The sequence below is a fragment of the Cherax quadricarinatus genome, chromosome 7, assembly GCF_038502225.1.
Source record: "Cherax quadricarinatus isolate ZL_2023a chromosome 7, ASM3850222v1, whole genome shotgun sequence".
Taxonomy (NCBI): Eukaryota; Metazoa; Arthropoda; class Malacostraca; order Decapoda; family Parastacidae; genus Cherax; species Cherax quadricarinatus.
The window spans coordinates 7,288,272-7,313,475 of record NC_091298.1 but is presented as its reverse complement, the minus strand read 5'-3'; the positions used below and the strand labels follow the sequence as shown (position 1 = coordinate 7,313,475).

The window sequence follows — 25,204 nt, the reverse complement described above, 5'->3', positions numbered from 1 at the left end:
CTTGATTTAACATGGAAAATTTCATGTTCCCGTTTCTCTTTCCGTAGGCTATTTTATTTCCTTCTTCATTCCTTTCCCCATATTTGGATAGTATCTTTTTTTCCTCTACTCCCAGGAGGAAGGGCTCAATAATTCGTACGACTTGGAAGCCCTTAACAACCCCAACACCACCAATACCATTATCAATGGAAATAAATCACTTTGCTTGACTTTTTTGGGTTATCCTAGATAATCTATACATACGTTACTATGTACAATAAGTTGTGTAATCTGTATTTATGTATTTTCTTACCTAAATAAACTTATTTACACAAGAAACAATATACAGCTTACTCAGTGGTGACCCTTTCAACCATAACAATAGCAGCAAGGACACACGAGCTGTCATTAGCCCTTAAAAACCCAACGAGGAGAAGAACAAGAAAAGGGAAGAGCAACATCAAATTTACGTTGTGGTGGCTCTTAAATTCCAAATACACAAGTGATCACGGCCATTCAGAGCAAACCTACACGCACACTGCACCACAGCTTGAGAGAAAGTTTTTTTTGTGTGTCAACTTCACTTTCCGTGAGGAAGAACCTACATCCAGTGATCACAGAAAAGCTTATTCCACATCCAGTGATCACACAAAAGCTTATTCCACATCCAGTGATCACACAAAAGCTTACCCTACACCCGGTGATCACACACAATCCTGCCCACCAACACTGACACACGACACCCGACCTCAAATTGTGTAGTCGAAAGAAAAAACTTCAAGCACGTACCATGGACCATAAAAAAGAACGATCAGAACGTTCCTTTATGGAAGCGAAGGAAAAAAGAATAAGACATGTTATTTGGTTAGTGAGAAGAATCCATTTATTAGGTATTAACAACCAAGAGTTAGTAATGTAGGGTAGCCCAAGAATGCCAGGCAGAATGGTTCCCAGGATGTGATCGAGAATGAACAGCTAACACTTCGGTGTCCATGGTTCAGTCCTCGGTATGGGTGGAAATGTTGGGCATGTTTCCTTGCACCTTATGTTCCCTGTTCACCCAGCAGTAAGTCGGTACCCGGGTGTTAATCGACTTATGGGTCGCATCCTGGGGGACAAGATTAAAGGATCCCAATGGAAATAAGACACAGCCCTCGATGATGCACTGACTTTCTTGGGTTATCGTGGGTGGTTAACCCTCCGGATTAAAAATCCAAATAAATCTTATCTGTTTACTGCTACGTGAAAGGGACAACAGATGTAAGGAAACATGTCCAGTGTCTCCACCTGCCTTAGATTTGAACCTTTTTCCTTCATTTGTGAGGCGATGGTGCTACCACTGAGCCACGAGCCACCATGGTGGTCATAGTAGTTGCTCCTGGCATTATATTCAGGGTTATGTGGATATAAATAAATACAGTGGACCATCAGTTACAATGTGGGTTGTGTTCCTGAAATTCATCATTTAATCTTATGTAGTGTTAACTAACATAAGGAACATATGGTAAAAATAGAATTTAGTTCCACACACTTTCTAAAATATTGAAAAATATTGAAGGATTTTGATGAAAAGAACTTGTTACTAGTTATATAATCACTAATGTATTTTTACATTAATATTTCCATAATATATTTGATTTATACTATCCCTAACTTTAAGTTATGCAGAATTCATTAATATCATCTCCAGTGTTATGCAGTATATATGTATTATGCTATTAAATCTGTTTTTCTTTTTCATTTATAGTTGTATTTTGATTAATGTGGGCCACGTTTATGTTGAATTGCTCTTGATCAAAGGAATTGGACATTCCCTCCCCTTCCTTGGATCAATCTGGTTACCTCCAGTTCCCTAGACACTGTGTGACCCCGAAGGAATTACCATTTCTCAATGAATATAATGATAGTTTTAATTTTTACCACTGTACATTACTCCTCAGCATGGTGTCCGATTTCTTCTACCCAAATGTTGGAGGAGTTGAGGAGCATCTCTTTCAGCTTTCACAGTGTCTTCTTCGTCGTGGACACAAGGTCATTGTTGTCACACACATATATGGGGATAGGAGAGGAATTCGTTACATGACCAATGGACTCAAGGTAATAGTCTTGTTTTTATTCCTTGGTGTGTTTTATTGATATATTCAGGGTTGCTGTGTAACACAATAATAATTAATATTAAGATTTTTTTTTTTGTACTTTTTAGTTTTGGCTGACACCAGGCATTCATGCGGCCCTAAATGCATAAGAATTAAGAGTAATACTGAAGAAAAAATATACTCTGCAGAACTTGTTTTTATTGGGATACCGTTTTAGTCTGTTAAGACTTATCAAGTCATACAGAAGATGACAAGTGCACACACATATATATACTCTTTTCTTTCTTTCAACACACCGGCCATATCCCACCGAGGCAGGGTGGCCCAAAAGGAAAAACGAAAGTTTCTCCCTTTACATTTAGTAATGCTATATATACATGAGAAGGGGTTACTAGCCCCTTGCTCCCGGCATTTTAGTTGCATCTTACAACACGCATGGCTTGCGGAGGAAGAATTCTGTTCCACTTCCCCATGGAGATAAGAGGAAATAAACAAGAACAAGAACTAGAAAGAAAATAGAAGAAAACCCAGAGGGGTGTGTGTATATATATGCTTGTACATGTATGTGTAGTGTGACCTAAGTGTAAGTAGAAGTAGCAAGACATACATGAAAACTTGCATGTTTATCAGACAGACAAAAGACACCAGCAATCCTACCATCATGTAAAACAATTACAGGCTTTCGTTTTACACTCACTTGGCAGGACGGTAGTACCTCCCTGGGCGGTTGCTGTCTACTAGCCTACTACCTAGGATATATATACTCATATACGTGAAATCATTGGAGCATGATGAATCTTGGGCCAGCAGAGCACTGCAAGAGGTCTATTGAGCAATGATCTCGTTTCACATACTGAGTGTCTGTGGTTCAATCCCCAGCCGAGTAGAAACACTGGGCATGTTTCCTTACAGCTGTTGTCCCTGTTCACCTAGCAGCATATAGGTACCTGGGTGTTAGTTGACTGGTATGGGTTGCATCCTGGGGGACAAGATTGAAGGACCCTAATGGAAATAAGACAGGCAGTCCTCGAAGATTCACTGACTCTTGGGTTATCTCGGGTGACAAACCCTCCAGGTTAAAACTCCAAACAAATCTTATCTTAATCTGTGTAACCTTACTGCCAAGAATGTTCCTGTAGTATGATGTGAGCCAGTGATCTAGCTAAGCTAAATGCAGTTTGGTTTTGTTCAGTGGTATTCTGTGTACTAATTAAAGACCAGTTTCTATGCATCTGGCTCCAGCTATTTCTTTGATGACAAGTTTGGCATTTTGTCATGTGAAAAGGTGTGAATATCTATCCTGATGAATTATTCATCAGTTGTTGATTTTGGAGGTGTTACAAACATATTGGTGCTCTAAATTATGGTGTTTAATGTATGTGAGGTCTAGCCAGTGTACTGTATGTTAATCACCACTCTTGGATGAAGTGTGAAGGATGGTGTAGCATCTCCAGAATTATCAGGTGAGGATGCTAACTGGCAATCCAGTTCATTCTTGGAAAGACACTAATGACATCCCAAAAGTAAATAATGCCATAAAATTCCAAGTCTATGGGAAGTTTAGAAGTAAAAAATAGCTAAACAGTTGAAAAGTGGCACCAGAATCTTGAAGTCTTCAGGGAGTTAGGTTTTCTTGCATTGTTTTCAGTTTCACACTCAAAATGTTTCAGAAATTAGGCTGTGGTAAGGCCTTGAGACTAAACAGTGGAAAGTACTGTAGTTTGTTAACCTCTTCTTGATATCTTTCACTCGAAAATGTTGTACAGTTCCTCTCCAGAGTAATCATATCTTGTCTGTGATAATTATAAATTTGCTTGGAAGTTTGGAAGTTAAATCCTGTTCTTTGACAAAATGAGGAAATTCATTCTGACATTGTTTATCAGTGCCATGAGCTGTAGATGGTTTATGCTGGATACTTTTATTTGATAAATACTTCACTGGCATTGAGCTTGTGAAGTCAGCAGTGAGTATAGTCAGGATTCTTTGTGACATTGCCTGGCTTGTTTTATGAGTATAGTTCAAAAAAGAGGCACATTTTGCTTATGACATCATCGTAAACATTGCTGATAAACCCTGTGATGTTTCATGCTGGTCAACAGTCATAATAGTATCACTTTCAGAAGGATGCTAGAGAAGTTGGTCTTTTTTTTGCCTTCAAATTATACATAGTCTTTATTCTATTACCGTACTCTATCATGAGGTTAGAAATTGCTCACTATTATTGAGTGAGGGGGTGGCAGTATGACTTGACCAGAATGCCATAGGGCTCATAGGGAAAAAATGTAAATGGCATTCATATTTAAACTGAAGGATTCATAACAGACGAAGCCAAAATTTGCATTGGAATAAATGTCTTTTATACTGTAACTCATGACAGAAATGCTTGGGTAAAATTTGACTTTACAATTAAGAAATAGTCATTAAATATGTAGGATCATTTAACCTTGCTATAAGAAATTTCAAAGCATTATCTTTAATTCCAGGTATACTACCTCCCAATGCAGACATTTTACAGCCAGTCAGTTCTTCCCACCTTCATCACATCTATCCCACTTTTACGCAATATTTTTTTGCGTGAGAGGGTCACCATAGTTCACGGTCACTCGGCCTTTTCAACCATGGCACATGAAGCTATGAATCTGGCAAGGGCCATGGGACTTAAGGTACCATGCATTTCTTTTATTATTATTATTATTATTATTATTATTATTATTATTATTATTATTATTATTATTATTATTATTATTATTATTATTATTATTATTATTATTATTGTTATTATTATTGAAATTATTTTTGTATTATTATTTTTTATTTATTTTTTAATGCGCTGGCCATCTCCCCTGAGGTATGATTACTCAAGAAAAGAAGAAACACTCTCACTCTCCTCCATTCAGTCACTGTCTTCCCAGAAGGATACTGACGTCACAGCTCAGATGACCCTCTGAACTGCACCATCCCCACCCTTCCATCAGAGTGCAGGCACAGTTGTTCCCACCTCCAAGACTCAAGTCTGACTAACCAGTTTCCCTGAATCTCTTCATAAATGTTACTTTCCTTACACTCCACCAAATTAGATTTTGCTACCAAGGTGTCTAGTTTATTGTGCACCCTATAGTTATCCTGTGGATGGTAGTGCAAGAGCGTATAGATTTACAACAGTACTGTCAAATCATAAAAACCACTTGCCTCCTCTGACTTCTAACACACTTGCACAAGTCTGTTATTATTTTTACCTAATGTTGCATTTTCAGGCATAAATTTTATTATACTAGTAAAAGGATTGACATATTTTAAATGAGGAAGAGATCATGTTTGGTATGTAGACTCATGCACTTATTACTGTCTTAAAAAAAACAAAAAGTAAATAAAAATAACTCAGGCGATCAGATGCACAAAATAATTACTGTGCCTTAAATTAAGGAAAAGAGAGAGACTGAATGTGAGTATGAAGGAATAAGATGACCAGTTAAATAGTAATAGAGTGAGCAAATATTTTGTCATGACTGCATTTCAAGATCACAGAATGCCTTAAGAAATGTACATTTGGAGATTTTTTGTTAAAGGCACATCTGAATACTGTATTTTTGAGGTGAAAAAGATATAGTCACTGTTACTGATGTGAGACATATTGAATCTTGTGTTATACTGTATGTAAGAGGATAATATACATGAAATTCACCTATGTTATCACATTTTTATATGAAACAGGTAAATCAAATACAATACAGCCTCTCCTCACTTATCAGTGTACTCATTTACCGACAGCTCAGACTTACGACAGGCTCTCTGACCAATATGCATAACTAAATAATGTATAATAGAGCTGATTTCCTCTATTCTGTTTACTACAAAATACAGTACACAACTGTATAAACATTTAAAAATACAGTGGAACCTCAGCGCTTGAACTTAATTGGTTCCAGAAGGCTGTTTGAGTGCCGATCTGTTCGAGTACAGAACAAATTTTTTTCAGCCAGTTTTCTTTTTGGCTGGCTGTTATCACTAACCCTCTTAAGCCCCATGGTGACTTATTTATACAAATAATATAAAAGAAACACCAAAAAATGTTAAGAAACACGAAATAGTTTACAGCGAAGTTCTGGCAGGTTGTGTTTGTTTGGTCAAGTGCTGAGCAAACGGTCGACTACTGAGCGATTTGTTTAACGAACAAAACGTTCAAATGCCGAATTGTTTGATTACGGAACTGTTCGAGTACCAAGGTTCCACTGTATACCAGAAATGTTATAAATGATGCAAAGGTGACATTAAAACAGTATCAAAGATGGTTGACATACACACCCACTATCATTATAGTATGCCCCTCACTTAGCGATGAATTCATTTACTGACATGATCATAGGAATGGAACTCCGTCATTAAGTGAGGCAAGGCTGTATTTTCCTGTGTCTCCTTTATATGTTCATATGTAATTTACTTTTCTCTTGTATATTAAAGTTATTAATTATTTGGCCTTTATACTTCATATTAATCTGAACCACAGTGTGTGTCATCATGGGAGTTCCCCTGACAAATTATTAACAACAGGCTTGTGTGAACCCATTAGATAGCAGAGGCAAATGGTTTTTGTGACTTGTGCTAGTGGAGTGTGAGCAAGGAGGCATTTATGAAAGGATTCAGGGAAACCAGTTATCCAACTTGAATCCTGGTGGTGGGAAATACAGTACCTGCACTCTGGGAGGGATGAGAATATCACAGTTCAGAAGGCCATCTGACCTGTGAACAGCAAACACCTTACAAGACTATGAATGAATGAGTGACAGTGAGTGTATTTCTTCTTTTCTTTGGGGTCACCCTACCTCAGTGGGATATGGCTGGTGGGTCAAAAATAAATTCATATCAAACTCTTTAACTCTTGCAGAGTGTGTTTACGGATCATTCACTTTTTGGCTTTGCCGACATGTCTGCCATTGTGACCAACAACTTCCTTGCACTTTCTCTGGCTGATGTTAATCACTGCATTTGTGTGTCATATGTAGGGTGAGAAATTACACTCATTATTTCTGTTCTTAACTTCATGTGAATTGTATAATTCAGTAATTGTTAGGCATTAGAACTTCACCGATCGTGTCACCTTCTGGGATATTTTTTTAAAAATTTCTTACACAAATGAGGATGCATAGTAATATCTTCATTGTATTGTTGCTTTATTTATTTGTCATTTGCAATTAAAAGTTACTGACTTTTGCTTACTTCACAAATGAGTCACTTTCCAAAAAAAAAATTTGTTGTTCCTGAATGATAAAGAACTACAAATGTTAAAATGTCCTACAAAAATATAGTTCTATAAAAATGTTCTAATAAAACTAGGTTATTTTTAGGACATTTATATGAGGTTTATCTGTTCAACTTCTGTTATCAATTTTAAAACAATTCACACAGGAAAGAAAACACTGTTCTGAGAGCTAATGTAGATCAAGAGAAAGTATCAGTCATACCTAATGCCCTGGATTCGCACATTTTTAAGCCTGATCCATCACAAAGACCAAAGGACAAAAGTAAGGGACTTTTATTGTAAAAAATAAAATTTATTATCATTATTTTTTATATTTTTAGTGCTGGGAATATGCACCAAGAATGATTTTAATTAAATCTTAAAAATAAAGTACGTAGTTGTGTGTTGTTTCTTTAGTTGCTAAATGTGTTTCAAGATTTGAGCTGATGAAGAGGTAAATGCTGGAGCTCAGAAGAGGTGCTAGCTTGAAAGATAATGAATCTATTATAAAGTGGGATCTGCTGTCACAGTTGCTCTTTGCCTATAACATAGTACATGTATATGAATAGTGACTTACAGTGCAGGTAAATTTATCTGACAAAATGCTTATTGTTCAAGGCAGATTTTTTTAGTTAATAGTTCTTCTTTCAATAAACCAGCCATATCCCACCAAGGCAGGGTGGCCCAAAAAGAAAAAGAAAACTTTCTCTTCATAACTGTAGTAACATATACAGGAGAAGGGATTACTAGCCCCTTGCCCCTGGCATTTTAGTTGCCTCTTACGATACACATAGCTTACGGAGGAAGAATTGTTCCACTTCCCCATGGAGATAAAAGGAAATAGGAACACAAACTACAGGTTGGCCATCACTAATCCAGCATCATTGGGACCTGTAGTGTGCCGGTTTAGTAAGTTTGCCAGATTACAGAGTGGTTAGGTTAGAATACACTTAATTAACCTATCAGTAGAGACTCTTTCTGCTACATCTTCCTCATTTTCATTACTGCTTTCTCCTCCACTGGCTTGCTGCTGTGGATTTACAACTATCTGCACAATATCTGAGTCAGTATAATGATGGAATTTGAGTCAGTATAATGATGAAATTTGAAATTATGCTAGCTGAAATTAGTGCCGGATTACTGATGGAACCGGATAACTGATTGCCAGATTAGTGATGGCCAACTTGTAGTAAGAAATCCCAGAGGGGTGTGTGTGTATATACAGCCTCTCCTCACTTAGCGACATACTCGTTTACAGACTCGGACTTACGACGTGCTCTCTGACCAGTGTGCATACCTAAATAATGTATATTAGAGCTGATTTCCTCTATCCTGTTTATTACAGTATACTGTACACTACTGTATAAACATTTAACCCTTTGACTGTTTTGGCCATATATACATACGTCTTACGAGCCAGTGTTTAGGACGTATATATACTCAATAATTCTAGCGGCTTCAAATCAAGCAGGAGAAAACTGATAGGTCCACATGTGAGAAAATGGGTCTGTGTGGTCAGTGTGCACTTTATAAAAAAATCCTACAGCATGCAGTGCATAATGAGAGAAAAATACGCCGACTTTGAGGTGTATTTTCGTATAGTATTTATGGTTGTATTCTCGTTCTCTTGGTCTCATTTGATAGAATGGAAAACATATTACAAAAATAGAGATGATTTTGATTAATTTCACGATGAAAACGACCTTGAAATTGAGCTCAAAGTAGCGGAAATGTTTGATTTTTACCAATGTTCAAGAGTAAGCAAATCACACCACACGTCCAATACACGTCAACTGGGGAGTCTGATATTCTTTCACTAGTGCACTGATATTATTTATACCATTTTTACAATAATGCAGTAGTCTGCATAACACTAAATCTTCTATTTTTTGTATGAATAAAAAATCAAAATAGAAAGCAAGGGTAATATAGGAGGGGCCTGGAGACGTGACTAATGAATAGAGGATATGTTATTTTAGTGTCAAGAATGTTTGCATTGTTTATTCTGGACCCTATTTTGAAATTGGCATCTTTTTTAATTTGCATGAAATTGGCCAAATTGCCAATTTCTGACCACTTTATTGGGTAGTTGAAATTGGTAAATGGGTGGTTTCTTGTACTCAATTGATAGAAAAGATGGAGCTCTAAAGAAATAGCTATGAGTTTGGTCGACTGGAAGAATGGAATTGGCCGAAAATAGGGTTCAAAGTCGGCAAAATCGCCAATGCATATATATCGCCAAGATCACTGACTTCGTGGGAGCGTAATTCCCTAAGTTTTCAATCAAATTTCGCACTTTTGGTGTCATTACCACCAGGAAAAGATTCTCTATCATTTCATAAGAAAAAAAAATTTTTTTTTTTTTTCCAAAAATTTTTCGACATCAGGAGACACTTCAGGATTTGGGGTTGCGGCAGTCAAAGGGTTAAAAATATACTAAAAATATTATAAACGGTGCAAGGGTGACATTAAAGCAATATCAGAGATGGTTGACATAAACCCACTATCATTATAGTATGCTCCTTGTTTAGTGACGAATTCGATTATCGACGGGGTATTAGGAACGGAACTCTGTCGTTAAGTGAGAAGAGGTCATATATGCTTGTACATGCATGTGTAGTGTGACCTAAGTGTAAGTGTAGCAAGATGTACCTGAAATCTTGTATGTTATAAGTCATAAAAGACACCACCAATCCTACCATCACGTACAACTACAGGCTTCCGTTTTACACTTACTTGGCAGAACGGTAGTAGCTCCCTGAGTGACTGCTGTCTACCATCCTACTACCTAGGTAGTTAATAGTTACATTTATTTAATTAGCTTTCGCATAGTTTTACAGATAATCGTATTTATTGTGTGATTAGCTAATATTGGATCATTTCCTATTTCTAAAGAACAGGCTTTGTGCATCAAAAATCCTACATAGACAAATAGAAATTTTAATTGAGTAATGGCCCCTCGTGTTTTCAGTCAATGTCATCGTGATGAGTCGTTTGCAGTACAGGAAGGGAGTGGATCTGCAACCAGCAGTAATAAGGCACATATGTCATCGGTACCCTCAGGTTGGTGTGTTCTCTTTTCTGAATGACTTTCTGCAAGTCACCCATTTAAGCAATTATCATGCGCTTGTTAAAGTACATCTCAGTAACACATAGCCAGTTTAAATTAAATTGAAGAACTCAGAAGAAGCATACCATCATTTGCCAACTAATACTGCTAGTGTTTGGGCAAGGTTCTAAGAGCAGTCTTTTATTATTTATTAGGTATCCAGAAATTGTTAGAACACTGTATAATTGAGATTAAGACATATTGTAGTACAGTAGACCATTATATTACACGGATTTTTTGCCACGTTTTGGTCAGTGCACTATTGAAAAATTGCGGCACAATTTCATAGAACACTTTGTAAAATTAACCTTTCATGGTTCCATTTGTGGGCGCAGAAAAAATTTCCCCAGCTCAAGCTGCTGCCTTGTTGTGGGTCAGTGAAGGAGACCTCCCACCATACCCTGCCACCCCCGACACTCCCGCCACTACCATCCCAGCCTTTGTGAATATGTGTTCAGTCCCATTCTGTCTTAGGAGCTAGCTGTGTTTGTGAATTGTGTTTTGATCTTTTAATTACCATATCACGTATCTGCCAAGCAATCATGGCACCGAGTAGGCATACCAGTGTTGCATTTAAGTCTTAGAGTTATTGAAGAAAATAGAGATATTAGACAAGAGATAGCCTGTGGCCATAATGAAGCATCACTGTGCAATTAAAAAGAATGAGGTAAATATATAAATTTGTGTGATGAATAACTGACTGACTGATTTACTGACTGACTGACTTGATTGATTTACTAACTGACTTGACTGATTTACTGACTGAATTGACTGACTTAAAGTTGGATTTTTTCACTGAAAAGGACCCTGAAACGGTGTCTAGAGCAGCTGATGCCCTACCATCAGTTGTATAATGTACTGCAGGGTAAAATAGAACTGAAATCCATTACAGAATTTATGCACACTCCAGTACCACCATCGACTTCAGTACCAGAACCTCTACCATCCACCTCAGCCCAGTAGGGCCACAGCATAACTCTCCACACTCTTCACAATCATCCACAAACACCAGCACCCACAATTTAAGGTAAGAAATACTATTCTTTCTATTGCATTTGTAGTCTTAAGCAGTAAAAACAACATAATACATCACAACAGTGAACTTTTTTTTGTTTTTTCAACAAATCGGCCGTATCCCACCAAGGCAGGGTGGCCCAAAAAGAAAAGTGAAAGTTTCTCTTTTTAAAACAACAGTGAACTATAATTGCATATTCACTTTTATTTTTGTAAGATCTAGAGGTCTAAAAAAAAGTTGTTTGGGTTTTTTGGGGCTCCCAGGAATGTAACCCTATTTTTCCCATAAGCTCTTCAGTTCATCTAACACGGATCTACCTAACATGGCATTTTCAGGAACGTAGCTACCGTGTAATATAACGGTCTACTCTATATATATTACTGAAGAATGCATGAAGATGTTGCAGTTTGGTGGATCATTCAAATTGTGATGTCCTTCCACTTTTGGTAGGACAGCTGTAGGATGAGGGATGGTGAATGTTTATTTATTTGGGTCATGCTGCCTTCGTTGGAAACCACTGTTGTTGAAAATTATGTACACTATTTGATCTGGAGGTCATCTTCAAATTTGTTCTGTCATTTGCTCTCCAAATTGAAGAAATATGCTGCATTTTCATTTCTCATTTTTTTATCACTTTTCCTCTTTTCTTGCTTTTCTCTTTAGTGTACATTTGGATTCATTATTCTTCCACATAAATTTTTACGGTGGAAGCAGGTAAAGAATTTGTTTTGAGTCATGAAGTGCTAATGATATGAAGATTATTCAAATTCATATTCAGCTTCTTTATTTCTTTTATGCAGTACAGAGATAATGTAGCTTATATGTAATAAAATATTGTTAGGAACAAAGGAAAGCCACTAGAACAAGACACACTCTAGTGTCATCATTTCATTGGGTGGGAAAAAGATAGGGAAAATGAGTTCTTAGTCTTTTCTCCTCTAGAGGATGCAGAGCTGTTTACGGCACTGACATACTCAGAGGAGTTTCTGTGCAAATGTGATAAGAATATTCATTACAATATTTTATGTGTTACATCAGGATTATTGTATTTTGACCAGGTAAATTTCATAATTGGAGGTGATGGACCAAAAAAGAGTATTCTCGAAGAAGTTCAAGATGAAGTGGGAAATGAACGACTTAAATTCCTTGGAGCCGTACCTCATGCTGAAGTTCATGGTGTACTTGTCAAGGGACACATCTTTTTGAATACTTCACTTACTGAAGCTTTCTGTATAGCTATCTGTGAAGCTGTTTGCTCAGGGTTAGTAATTGTTTTTATTTGTTCAATAATGAGATAATGATGTGAATATTTTTCAAGTTTGTTATTTTACTGCTAGTTTTCTAATCCTATTGGTGTACTTGGTATTGTGATTTTATATGTTTTTAGAATCGCTAAACTAATTCAGATTTTCCACTATAAAGTATCTTTTAAAACCACTGCTAATTCTAATAAACATGTTTTATCCTTGACTAAGCATCTGTTTACCACTCTACATGAATGACATGTCATATACAATAGTATATTTAGTTTTGATTTTAAGAATAAATGGTGCATTTTACAAATAAGCTCATAAAACTACAAAATATTACTAACTTTTCTTTTTGTTTTATTTATTGTATCTGGTGAGTATTTTCAGGTTAAATATTGATTTTTTTCATACGAAAGACTTAGATTGTTGTTTACATCTAATAGGTTGCAAGTTGTGAGTACAAATGTTGGTGGCATCCCAGAGGTTCTGCCATCTCACCTTATTCTTCTTGCTCATCCAACTGTGCAAAGTGAGTAAAACTTGTAGTATTTTTTTAACATTGGCCATTTCCCACTGAGGTAGGGTGACCCAAAACAGGAAAATAGGAAATACATTCATCATCATTCATTCAGTCACTGTCTTGCCAGAAGTGTGTTGAGAATCACAGTTCACATGGTCCTCCAAACTGTAGCATCCTCACCCCTGTTTCAGAGTGCAGACACTGTCCTTTCCACCTCCAAGACTCAAGTTTAGTTAACCAGTTTCTTTGAATTCCTTCATAAATGTATATGTATATAATTGTCACAGCATGAATTTCACCATGTTTGGTTTGATTTTTTTAGACAGGTAGAAACAGATGATTACTATTTAAAATTTTATGGAATTTATTGAAAATAAATTAAAAGAAGTGAGGCTTCTCTCAGAATTAGGGGTTGCAATCTGGTTGGAAGAGAGGGTGAGGAGACTTGTCTTATTGCAGTTTTTTAATTAATTTATTTAGGGGGTATTGGGGGATAATGGATTTTTTTGTCTCCCCCTTGGTGCTGTCTCTGTTCCTTGCTAATGTCTACTCAATTCCCTTTGTTATCCAATATTTCTTATGCTTAAATTAACTTGCAGATATAATTCTTACTAATTGTAGGCCTGACTCAGAAACTGGAATTGGCCATTGAAATGGAGATAAATGGGAAACGACTTGATCCGTGGGTAATGCACAGTGAGATGAAAAATATATATCTGTGGTCAGATGTAGTACAGAGGACAGAAGTCGTATATAACAGAGTTCATCAGGAAGAGTCGAGTGCTGATCTCTTTCAACGTATACCAAGGTATTCTTAATTTACTGCTGCATTTTGCAAATTTTGGTCATGAGTATATTAATAGCCTAATGAGTACTGTCTACTGATAAAATTAAATCTTTTCATTGCTTGTAGTTTGTGAAATATAAAATTTTCCTTATGCAAAATATTTAGTGAATATTTATCTTGCCTCACCTCAGTTAATATGTCATAAGTATCCTCTCTTTATGCACCAAAATCACTGCTGGCTCTATTCTGCTCTGTGATATTTAATAATGTCATATACCACAGTTAATATGGTCATCATTTATGCACAGTATTCAATTTATAAACAATGAAGTTTAGTTTTTAGTAAATAAGTCATAGTTTCTTTAAAATGTACATCATTGTTATGATCATATTTTTTTTGTTTTTTTCAATAAACCAGCCGTATCTCACCAAGGCAGGATGGCCCAAAAAGAAAAACAAAAGTTTCTCTGTTTAACATTAGTAATGTATATAGGAGAAGGGGTTACTAGCCCCTTGCTCTCTACATTTTAGTTGCCTCTTACAACACGCATGGCTTACGGAGGAAGAATTCTGTTTCACTTTCCTATGGAGAATATTTCTTTTATTTATTGCAACATTTTTTGGTTTCTCTGACCAATTTTCTAGTCTTGAAAAAAATACGATGTTGCAAGATTTATGAAGTAGGATGGAAGAGGCTTAGTTGAAAGCTATTCATAGGACCAGAGTAAATGATAATTCCTCAAGCTCAAGTATTTTAGATGATGATGATGATGATAATAATTCATGTTAAGTGCTAGACCCATGTGGGTCATTCAGCATAAGACATATGGTTGAGACCTGATCCTTTGTCTTCTGAGCCCAAGACAGACACGCTTCCTATTTGTATTCACCTAGATCACACTTTAGATTAGAGTTTAAATGTACAGTAGGGTCCCGCTTTATGGCATTTCACCTTATGGCAGTCTCCTAATACAGCGATTTCAAATTATGACCAAAACTTGCTATACGGCTCCCTGTCTATCTAATAAGGCATGCCCAACCCAGTTTGTTTACATTCTCCATGTGCACATCTCTATTATGTCTGGAAACTTTCCAGAATTTCAAGTGTTTTAAAGTTATTGCATATTTTATATGTTTTTTTTTTCCAACAAACCGGCCACATCCCACCAAGGCAGGGTGGCCCAAAAAGAAAAATGAAAGTTTCTCTTTTTAAATTTAGTAATTTATACAGGAGAAGGGGTTACTAGGCCCTTGCTCCTGGCATTTTAGTCACCTCTTACAACACGCATGGCTTACAGAGGAAGAATTCTGTTCCACTTTCCCATGGAATTAAGAGGAAATAAACAAGAACAAGAACTAGAAAGAAAATAGAAGAAAACCCAGAAGGGGTGTCTATATATACGCTTGTACATGTATGTGTAGTGTGACCTAAGTGTAAGTAGATGTAGCAAGACGTACCTGAAATCTTGCATGTTTATGAGACAGAAAAAAGACACCAGCAATCCTACCATCATGTAAAACAATTACAGGCTTTCATTTTACACTCACTTGGCAGGATGGTAGTACCTCCCTGGGTGGTTGCTGTCTACCAACCTACTACCTACAATATTTTATATGTACTCTGATAATTATACTTGTGTGTACAGTAGGGCCCCACTATACGACAGGTTAGGTTCCAGGCTACTGCCATAAAGTGGAACACCCTTTTTTTTTCCACTTATAAATGCATATAAATACTAGATAACAAGTTTACACTAACATATATTAAGTTAGCAATAGAACTAGGTATTAAAAAACAATAAAAAAGTAAAATACACATGTAGTACACTGGAAACATAAACACATATGCAGTTTAATGTGATCCTTTATTGACAATGTTTCGCCCAAGTTTTAGACTCTATAACCCCACCCGGTAGATCATCAGATGCAGCATTCTCCACCTGACCTCAACATTCTGAACTTGACTATAAATACTCACGTACCTTCCACCCCAGGTAGATCTGTTTGTGACTTGAAAAAGCCCACTGTGTGGGCGAAACGTTGTCAATAAAGGATCACATTAAACTGCATATGTGTTTATGTTTCCATTGTGTCGGTATTTTATACCATTTATTTTCATGTAGTACACTCATTACTTACCTTAAAATATTTGTAGTCTTAATCTAGGGTAATTTATTTATTGTAAGAAATCAGGTGTGGTATGTATGGTAGCCAGCCAGGCTCCATACCAGGCCAGCCCACCCACACACAATATTCTATGACATTTAAGCATCCCAGAGCAATAAAATGCATATGCAGTTCACTCATTACTTACCTTAAAATATTTGTAGTCTTAATGTAGGGTCAGAGGTGAGTAAACAAGATAAAATGAGTAAATGAGAGAGAGAGAGAGAGAGAGAGAATGAGTACGTGAGAGAGGACACTTGCGGAGTTATGTAAACAAACCAGGCATACGTGAGTTTTGTAAGCAAGCCAGGTGAACACGTCTGGTTTGCTGCATACAAGTTACATTGTGTACAAGTTGTCTCTACATTGATACAGTAGAATAAATAAAGAGGAACACTCCCATTCTCATGTAACACCATTTTTAGAAGAAATGATGCTTTGAGTGAAGGCATATGAAAGGAATAATTTTCTGCAGTTACACCCAGTAACACATTTTCTCTTATGTTGGACTAGAGAAAACGTTATTCTTGCCATCACTCGTACAAGTTGTCTGGCTATCACATCTCATATTTGTGTTTATTTATTGTACTGTGGGGTGTATTTCTCATCTGTATATGTTATGTATTGTGTTTTTTACATAATTTTGAAAAAAATATCATGGATTAATGAAAATGTGCACATTAATGTAATATACAACATTTAATGAGAGTTGGTGATTGTTATCATTATCATTACTGATATGGCATCACTCATACAAATCATTTGGCTACCACATCTCATGTTTATGTTTATTTATTCTACTGTGGGGTGTATTTATCATCTTTATATGTTATATATCGTGTTTACTATATAATTTTGAAAAAAATATCATAGATGGATTATTGAAAATGTGTACAGGTCTCCCTCAACATTCGCGAGGGTTAGGGGATCAAGAGCCTCGCGAATGTCGAAAAATTGTGAATGTTTGGTGCCCCAAAATATTATAGAGAAATATAATACAATACTGCTTCCTTAACTTGTTGAACCATGAACAATCATAAAATACATGGAAAACGTCATAAATTGTACTAAATACATACATGTTATGGTTTAATAACATGTACGTTATTAAATACCACTTCCTCCACCACTGCTTCCACCACTGCCTCCACCACTTCCTCAACCACTACGAGTCCCTACTACCCTCCCTCCAACCCCAGCAACTTCCCAGCCAGCCCTCCCACCAGTGTGGCGAGTGTTTTGTTTGTTCATTATTTGCTATTAAACTACAATATAAATAATGTAAACCCATTCCTGACTGCATATTGGAATGGTTATTCGGACAGGTATTAGACGGTGACATCATATGTTTACTCTTGAACACAGCAAAGAATCAAATATTTCTGCTACTGCTAATAATAACAATAGTAATAATAATAATAATAAATAAGATAGAATTGAAGAAGGAAATTGTAAAAAAATACGAGGGAGTGGTTGACACATCATCAGTGTGGCTTTGTTTATGCTGGAGTGAGCATTAGTCTCCATGCTCTTCCAAACATTTTACAATAATTCATTGTGTTTAGTGCTTGTAGATTGAGTGTGACTGGAGTGGTAGAGGCAGTGGGTGAGGCAGCAGTTGAGGCAGTGGGTGAGGCAGTGGTTGAGGAAGCAGTTGAGGCAGTGGGTGAGGCAGTGGTTGAGGCAGTGGATGAGGCAGTGGGCGAGGCAGCAGTTGAGGCAGTGGGTGAGGCAGCGGTTGAGGCAGTGGGTGAGGCAGTGGTTGAGGCAGTGGGTGAGGCAGTTATTAAATACCACTGCCCCACCCACTGCCTCACCCACTGCCTCAACCACTGCCTCAACCACTGCCTCACCCACTGCCTCAACCGCTGCCTCAACCACTGCCTCACCCACTGCCTCAACTGCTGCCTCACCCACTGCCTCACCCACTGCCTCAACCGCTTCCTCAACCACTGCCTCACCCACTGCCTCAACCGCTGCCTCGCCCACTGCCTCACCCACTGCCTCAACCACTGCCTCAACCACTGCCTCACCTACTGCCTCACCTACTGCCTCACCCACTGCCTCACCCACTGCCTCACCCACTGCCTCACCCACTGCCTCAACTGCTTCCTCAACCACTGCCTCACCCACTGCCTCAACTGCTGCCTCACCCACTGCCTCTACCACTCCAGTCACACTCAATCTACAAGCACCAAACACAATGAATTATTGTGAAATGTTTGGAAGAGCATGGAGACTAATGCTCACTCCAGCATAAACAAAGTCGCACTGACGATGTGTCAACCACTCCCTCCGTATTTTTGTACAATTTCCTTCTTCAATTCTATCGCATTTATTATTATAATTATTGTTATTATTATTATCATTATTATTGTTATTATTATTATTATTATTGTTGTTATTATTAGTAGTAGCAGAAATGTTTGATTCTTTGCTGTGTTCAAGAGTAAACATATGATGTCACCGTCCAATACCTGTCTGAATAGCCATTCCAATATGCAGTCATGAATGGGTTTACATTATTTATACTGTAGTTTAATAGCAAATAATGAACAAACAAAACACTCGCCACACTGGTGGGAGGGCTGGCTGCCAGTTGCGGGGGTTGGAGGGAGGGTAGTAGGGACTCGCAGGTGGTGGGAAACATAAATATGATTTGGCGGCTGGGAATTTGGAAGCTGGAAATTTGGTGGTTGGGAATTCGCGAATGTGTGAAGCCCGCAAAAGTTGAAAACGCGAATGTTGAGGGAGACCTGTATATTAACGTAATATATGACATTTAATGAGACCCAGTGATTATTATTAATTATTATTATTATTTTTTTTTTTTTTTTTTTTTTTTTTTTCATTACTAATATGGCATCTCGAGACATAAGACACTCTTACTGATGTTAATGTGTATCTGCATGCCAGCACAGTGTGTAAGTTGATTTAGGTACAGGTATACATAAGTATAATTATCAGAGTATATATAAAATTCTAGGTAGTAGGTTGGTAGACAGCAACCGCCCAGGGAGGTACTACCATCCTGCCAAGTGAATGTAAAACGAAAGCCTGTAATTGTTTTACATGGTGGTAGGATTGCTGGTGTCCATTTTTCTGTCTCATAAACATGCAAGGTTTCAGGTACATCTTGCTACTTCTGCTTACACATAGGTCACACTACACATACATGTTTTTTTTTTTTTTTTTTTCAACAAGTCGGCCGTCTCCCACCGAGGCGGGGTGACCCAAAAAAGAAAGAAAATCCCCAAAAAGAAAATGCTTTCATCATCATTCAACACTTTCACCTCACTCACACATTATCACTGTTTTTGCAGAGGTGCTCAGAATACAACAGTTTAGAAGCATATACGTATAAAGATACACAACATATCCCTCCAAACTGCCAATATCCCAAACCCCTCCTTTAAAGTGCAGGCATTGTACTTCCCATTTCCAGGACTCAAGTCCGACTATATGAAAATAACCGGTTTCCCTGAATCCCTTCACTAAATATTACCCTGCTCACACTCCAACAGATCGTCAGGTCCCAAGTACCATTTGTCTCCATTCACTCCTATCTAACACGCTCACACACGCTTGCTGGAAGTCCAAGCCCCTCGCCCACAAAACCACCTTTAGCCCCTCTCTCCAACCCTTTCGAGGATGACCCCTACCTCGCCTTCCTTCCCCTATAGATTTATATGCTTTCCATGTCATTCTACTTTGATCCATTCTCTCTAAATGACCAAACCACCTCAACAACCCCTCTGGGTTTTCTTCTATTTTCTTACTAGTTCTTGTTCTTGTTTATTTCCTCTTACCTCCATGGGGAAGTGGAACAGAATTCTTCCTCCGTGAGCCATGCATGTTGTCAGAGGTGGCTAAAATGCCAGGAGAAAGGGGCTAGTAACCCCTTCTCCTATATATATTACTAAATGCAAAAAGAGAAACTTTTGTTTTTCTTTTTGGGCCACCCTGCCTTGGTGGGATACGGCCGGTTTGTTGAAAAAAAAAAAAATATATAAAATTTGAAATAACTTTTAAAAACACTTGAAATTTTGGAGTTTCCAGACATAATTGAGAGACTTAGTGCTTATGGAGCTCATGGAAAATGTAAATAAACTGGGTGGAGCACGGTGACTGTATTAGAAAGTCAGATGGGGGGAGCCGTATAGAGAGTTTTGGTCATAATTTGAAATGACCATATTAGCAGAACTCTGTAAAGCGGGGCCTTACTGTACCTGTGCCTAAATATACTACACACTGTGCTGGCGTGCAGGTACACATTAAAATCACTAAGAGTGCCCTTCTAGTCTTGCCATAGTAATGCAGCCTCTCTTCACTTAGCGACGTACTCGTCTACTGACGCCTTGGACTTATGATGGTTCTGACCAGTATTCATATCTAAATAATGTATATTAGATCTGATTTCCTCTATTCTGTTTATCTCAATATACAGTACACTACTGTATAAACATTTAAAAATATACCAGAAATGTCATAAATGGTGCAAAGGTGACATTAAAAAAATATCAAAGATGGTTGATACAAACTCACTACCATTATAGTATGCCCCTCACTTAGTGACGAATTCGTTTAACGACGTGGTCTTAGGAACAGAACTGTCATTAAGTGAGAAGAGGCTGTACTACATAATAGTAATCACTCTTGGGCACATTAAATGTCTTATTTTACGTTAATATAGACATTTTCATTAATCCATGATATTTTCTTGAAAATTATATAAGAAACATGTTACATAGCACATACATATGATATTATTATTATTATTATTATTATTATTCTAGGTAGTAGGTTGGTAGACAGCAACCGCCCAGGGAGGTACTACCGTCCTGCCAAGTGAGTGTAAAGCTGAAGCCTGTAATTATTTTACACGATGGTAAGATTGCTGGTGTCTTTTTTTTTATCTGTCTCATACACATGCAAGATTTCAGGTATGTCTTGCTACTTCTACTTACACTTAGGTCACACTACACATACATGTACAAGCATATATATACACACCCCTTTGGGTTTTCTTCTATTTTCTTTCTAGTTCTTGTTCTTGTTTATTTCCTCTTACCTCCATGGGGAAGTGGAACAGAATTCTTCCTCCGTAAGCCATGCGTGTTGTAAGAGGCGACTAAAATGCCGGGAGCAAGGAGCTAGTAACCCCTTCTCCTGTATATATTACTAAATGTAAAAGGAGAAACTTTCGTTTTTCCTTTTGGGCCACCCCGCCTCGGTGGGATACGGCCGGTGTGTTGAAAGAAAGAAAGATTATTATTATTATTATTATTCTTTCTTCTTCTTTCTTTCAACATACCAACAGTATCCCACCGAGGTGGGGTGGCCCAAAAGGAAAAACGAAAGTTTCTCCTTTCAAATTTAGTAATATATACAGGAGAAGGGGTCACTAGCTCCTTGCTCCCGGCATTTTAGTTGCCTCTTATGGCATGGATGGCTTACGGAGGAAGAATTCTGTTCCACTTCCTCATGGATAATTATTATTATTATTTCAACAAATCAGCTGTTTCCCACCAAGGCAGGATGGACCAAAAAGAAAAACGAAACTTTCTCTTTTTAACTGTAGTAATGTATACAGGAGAAGGGGTTACTAGCCTCTTGCCCCTGGCATTTTAGTTGCCTTTTATGACACGCGTGGCTTATGGAGGAAGAATTCTGTTCCACTTCCCCATGGATAATTATTATTATTATTAGGTATGATAACCGGGGAGAGGGAAAACATTACGTTTTCTCTGTTCCAGCACCAGAGAAAATGTGTATGAATCGGCGTTTGGCCCAGTCACTCCCCTCCGCTTTTGTTTCCAATTCTCGGCGTGAATTCTCATTACTTCTCCATTCGTTTATGATGGCATCTAAAGGTAGTTGTTAGAAACGATTAAACTCAGTGAACAAGGTATGTTGGTGGTAATAATATGGCTCTGGGGCACATTTAATATCGTATAACTATATAGGTGGGGGGGAGCACAGGTGGGCTACATGTACCGGCTTCCTACACAGACTTCCTTCAAATAAATGCTACTCACCTCTCATCCTACATTAAGACTACACATATTTTAAGGTAAATAATGAGTGTACTGTATATGTATTTTATCTCTTTGGGCTGCTTTAAATATCGTATATTAAGTTTGGGACGGGGAGCCACGGCTACCTACACCTGACTTCCTACAAATAAGTACTACTCACTTCTTGCCCTACATTAAGACTACAAATATTTTAAGGTAAGTATTGAATGTACTATGTATGTATTTTACATTTTAGTGTGTTTTTAATGCCTAGTTCTATGCTAACTTAATGTAAGTTAGTATAAACTTGTTGTCTGGCATTTATGTGCACTTAGTGTAAAAAAGTGGCATTCTTCTTTCTGGCAATGTCCACTTTCCAGCAGTAGCCTGGAACCTAACCTGTCCTATAAGTGGGGCCCTACTGTATACCATTCTGTCTCCTTGTCACCTGTAGGGTCTTTTTTTTTTTTTTAATAACTTTCAAATTTATCCCCACATTAATGTTAATGACAGGTTGTCATATTTAGTTTTACTCAGCAGGTTCTCTGTATATTATTGTACAGGTACAAAAAATGTGGTATTGTGGCAGGTTGGTTCATGATGTTCCTGGTAACGCTACAGTTTCTTCTCCTCAAGATATGTGACACACTATGGCCAGCCAAAGTGAGACTGATTTTTTGTTTGCAATTCAGTTGATGTATGATGATTCATTTCTTTTTTTTATTTTTTTTTAAGATTATATTGCTTGTCTTTGTTCCATTACTTCATGCCTCATTTTCCTCCTGTTATATATGAAGGAGGTGTTATCTTTGTCTCACAGAGCTTGTGTTCTTATTACTCTTTAGAAATTATTCATCCATATCATCATGATCATTAACTTGGCCCCTTTAGCTCCTAGTTTATTATTTTTATTTGTCTAATTCTATTAATTAACTCCTATTGCATGTGAGTATTAATAACAATATATTTTGATGATTACAAGAAAATATTTTGCTATTTACATCTGTGCTCTTCATACAAAAATATGACTTCATTCCTATCTTAAAAAATATACATAAGTAAGCAGTAATTACATTCAAGAAAGGAGCTGTTTGGTGAAAATTTGCTAAAAAATGCACATGATGAGGTGTACTGAAGCTTTGTGTGTTAAGTGTTGCAGATACATAGAATACCTTGATTGGAAATAGATTTTGAATTATTATGTATATTTATTTACTTTGCCTATATTCTGCATGTTCTCATTTCATACTCATTGTTTTTATCCAAAATTCAAGTTATTTTTCACATGGTTTTCCATATTTTTGTTCAGTAACAAAAGTTCTTTAAACCTTACAGGATATAGATATTGCACCTGATTATCCATTAGATGCAGCAAAGTTGTTTAATGAAGAACACAGCAAGAGCAATAATTTTCATTCTTCACGGCTGTGTGTTGGAAATGGAACGCAATCAACAACATCAGTTTCTCGAAGAAGATACAATTGAAAAATAAAATTTGATTCTGTACTAGACTCTTCGGGCAACCAATTGGAGGACTGTGATGTTTTAAAAGAAACGGCTTTTCATTCAGCACACATTATGTCATAATTGCTGTTTGGTTCAGCGTTAGTAACTAAAGTTACCGTGTGTATGTATGTACTGTGTAAATGGCTAGAGCTACAATTCCACAACAAATCTCTATGGAGATAATTATACAAACTATGTTTAAGTACTATGTATTTTGGTCTAATGCTGTTATCCTCTTTAGCAAATTAAAATATGTGTATATGAAAGAAAGATTTTAGAAAGTCCCAGGACACAATCTTAGTCATAGGCAGGAACAAATTACCTCAGGGCAAAGGTAGTCATAGCTGATTTTTTCTAGCATTATGAAATACTGGAATTTCCTAAAAAAAAAAAATAGGCAAATTTAAGATTTTGTGCTGGTGAATCATTTTTTTTTATATACAATAGACACTAAAACTGATAGAGAAAGTGAGTGTAAACCAGTGTTCCTGAATGTCTATGTTAACTCTCAAACAGACAGTCCACTTCAAAAATTTGTGTTAAAGTTTTCCAGGGCAATTACCAAAACATTCAGTGGTAGAGGTGTAGAGTTATGAATGGTTTGCCACTTCCCTTTTATAATGTATTTTCTAGTTGGGTTCATCCTGATAAGATATGAGTAACACAGAATTATCTATTAAGATGATTTACCAGTCTGAGGTCACAAAGCAAATGAAAGGTGAGCTACATTGATGTACATATATGATGCACTTGTACATGTCAGCAATGAAAGTGACATTGAAACAGCACCAAAATTCTTAGTTTTCTCTAATAATGCAGTCTGGTACATTAGAAAATACTGTGATCTTAACAAATACCTGGTAATGAGAAGTACATGTGTGAGGGAGGGTAGTGAAGTTACCCTCCTCAGCAGCACCACAGGAGACAACAACTGCACACTATCAGTTGTTACTAAATGGAGTGATATTCTCCAAAAAAAAAATTTGCTGTCACAAATTGTCTTCCAGAAATTCCAATCTTTATATGGGTTCACTATATGTGAATTCACTTCTAAACAATGCCCAGTTTTTTCCACTACTTTCCTGTGTGTAGTATAAATTTGCACTGTGCAGTCAGTGCAATTTACAAATAAGTAATGAAGATTCCTAGACTGAAAAATTTAGGTATTAACCTAATTGAGATTATTATAGCTGCCATGGCCCTTGAATGTATCCACTGCATAAAGCAAAGCCACTGGTGGTGCTCATAACTTTTAAATATTTTTGAAAGAAACATTGTTATATGTTATTGTTTGTTTCTAAACTGTGAAATATATTACTTCCAAAGACTATAGAAGTTTTTGTTTCAGAATGCAGTTTTGTTACACAACACAACCACTTGCAACAGCTAATTGTAAATATATTGAAGGACTGATATTGTCTTCAGAATAGCTTTATTACACTGGAGAAAAAACTTTTTTTTTTTTTTTTTTTTTTTTTTTTTCATCAAGTCGGCCGTCTCCCACCGAGGCAGGGTGACCCAAA

General features: G+C 37.0%; 1 protein-coding gene across 1 annotated transcript; it reads left to right on the top strand.

Moving 5' to 3' along the window:
• The first annotated feature begins 217 nt into the window (after nucleotides 1-217).
• On the top strand, nucleotides 218-25,016 carry PIG-A (phosphatidylinositol glycan anchor biosynthesis class A). The gene is made up of 11 exons (XM_053773816.2): nucleotides 218-843; nucleotides 1,920-2,076; nucleotides 4,559-4,738; nucleotides 6,958-7,076; nucleotides 7,479-7,594; nucleotides 10,283-10,374; nucleotides 12,494-12,696; nucleotides 13,129-13,214; nucleotides 13,827-14,013; nucleotides 22,739-22,838; nucleotides 23,511-25,016. The coding sequence occupies exons 1-11, from the start codon at nucleotides 770-772 to the stop codon at nucleotides 23,658-23,660; spliced, it is 1,464 nt and encodes a 487-aa protein (XP_053629791.2). The 5' UTR covers nucleotides 218-769; the 3' UTR covers nucleotides 23,661-25,016.
• The last annotated feature ends 188 nt before the right edge of the window (nucleotides 25,017-25,204 follow it).

Bases quoted from the DNA above. Each gene is read 5' to 3' on its own strand.
- PIG-A (XM_053773816.2), top strand. From the start codon at position 770: ATGGACCATAAAAAAGAACGATCAGAACGTTCCTTTATGGAAGCGAAG. The intron at 7,595-10,282 runs GTAAGGGACTTT...TCGTGTTTTCAG, and splicing joins ACAAAGACCAAAGGACAAAA to TCAATGTCATCGTGATGAGT. The intron at 13,215-13,826 runs GTGAGTAAAACT...TACTAATTGTAG, and splicing joins TGCTCATCCAACTGTGCAAA to GCCTGACTCAGAAACTGGAA.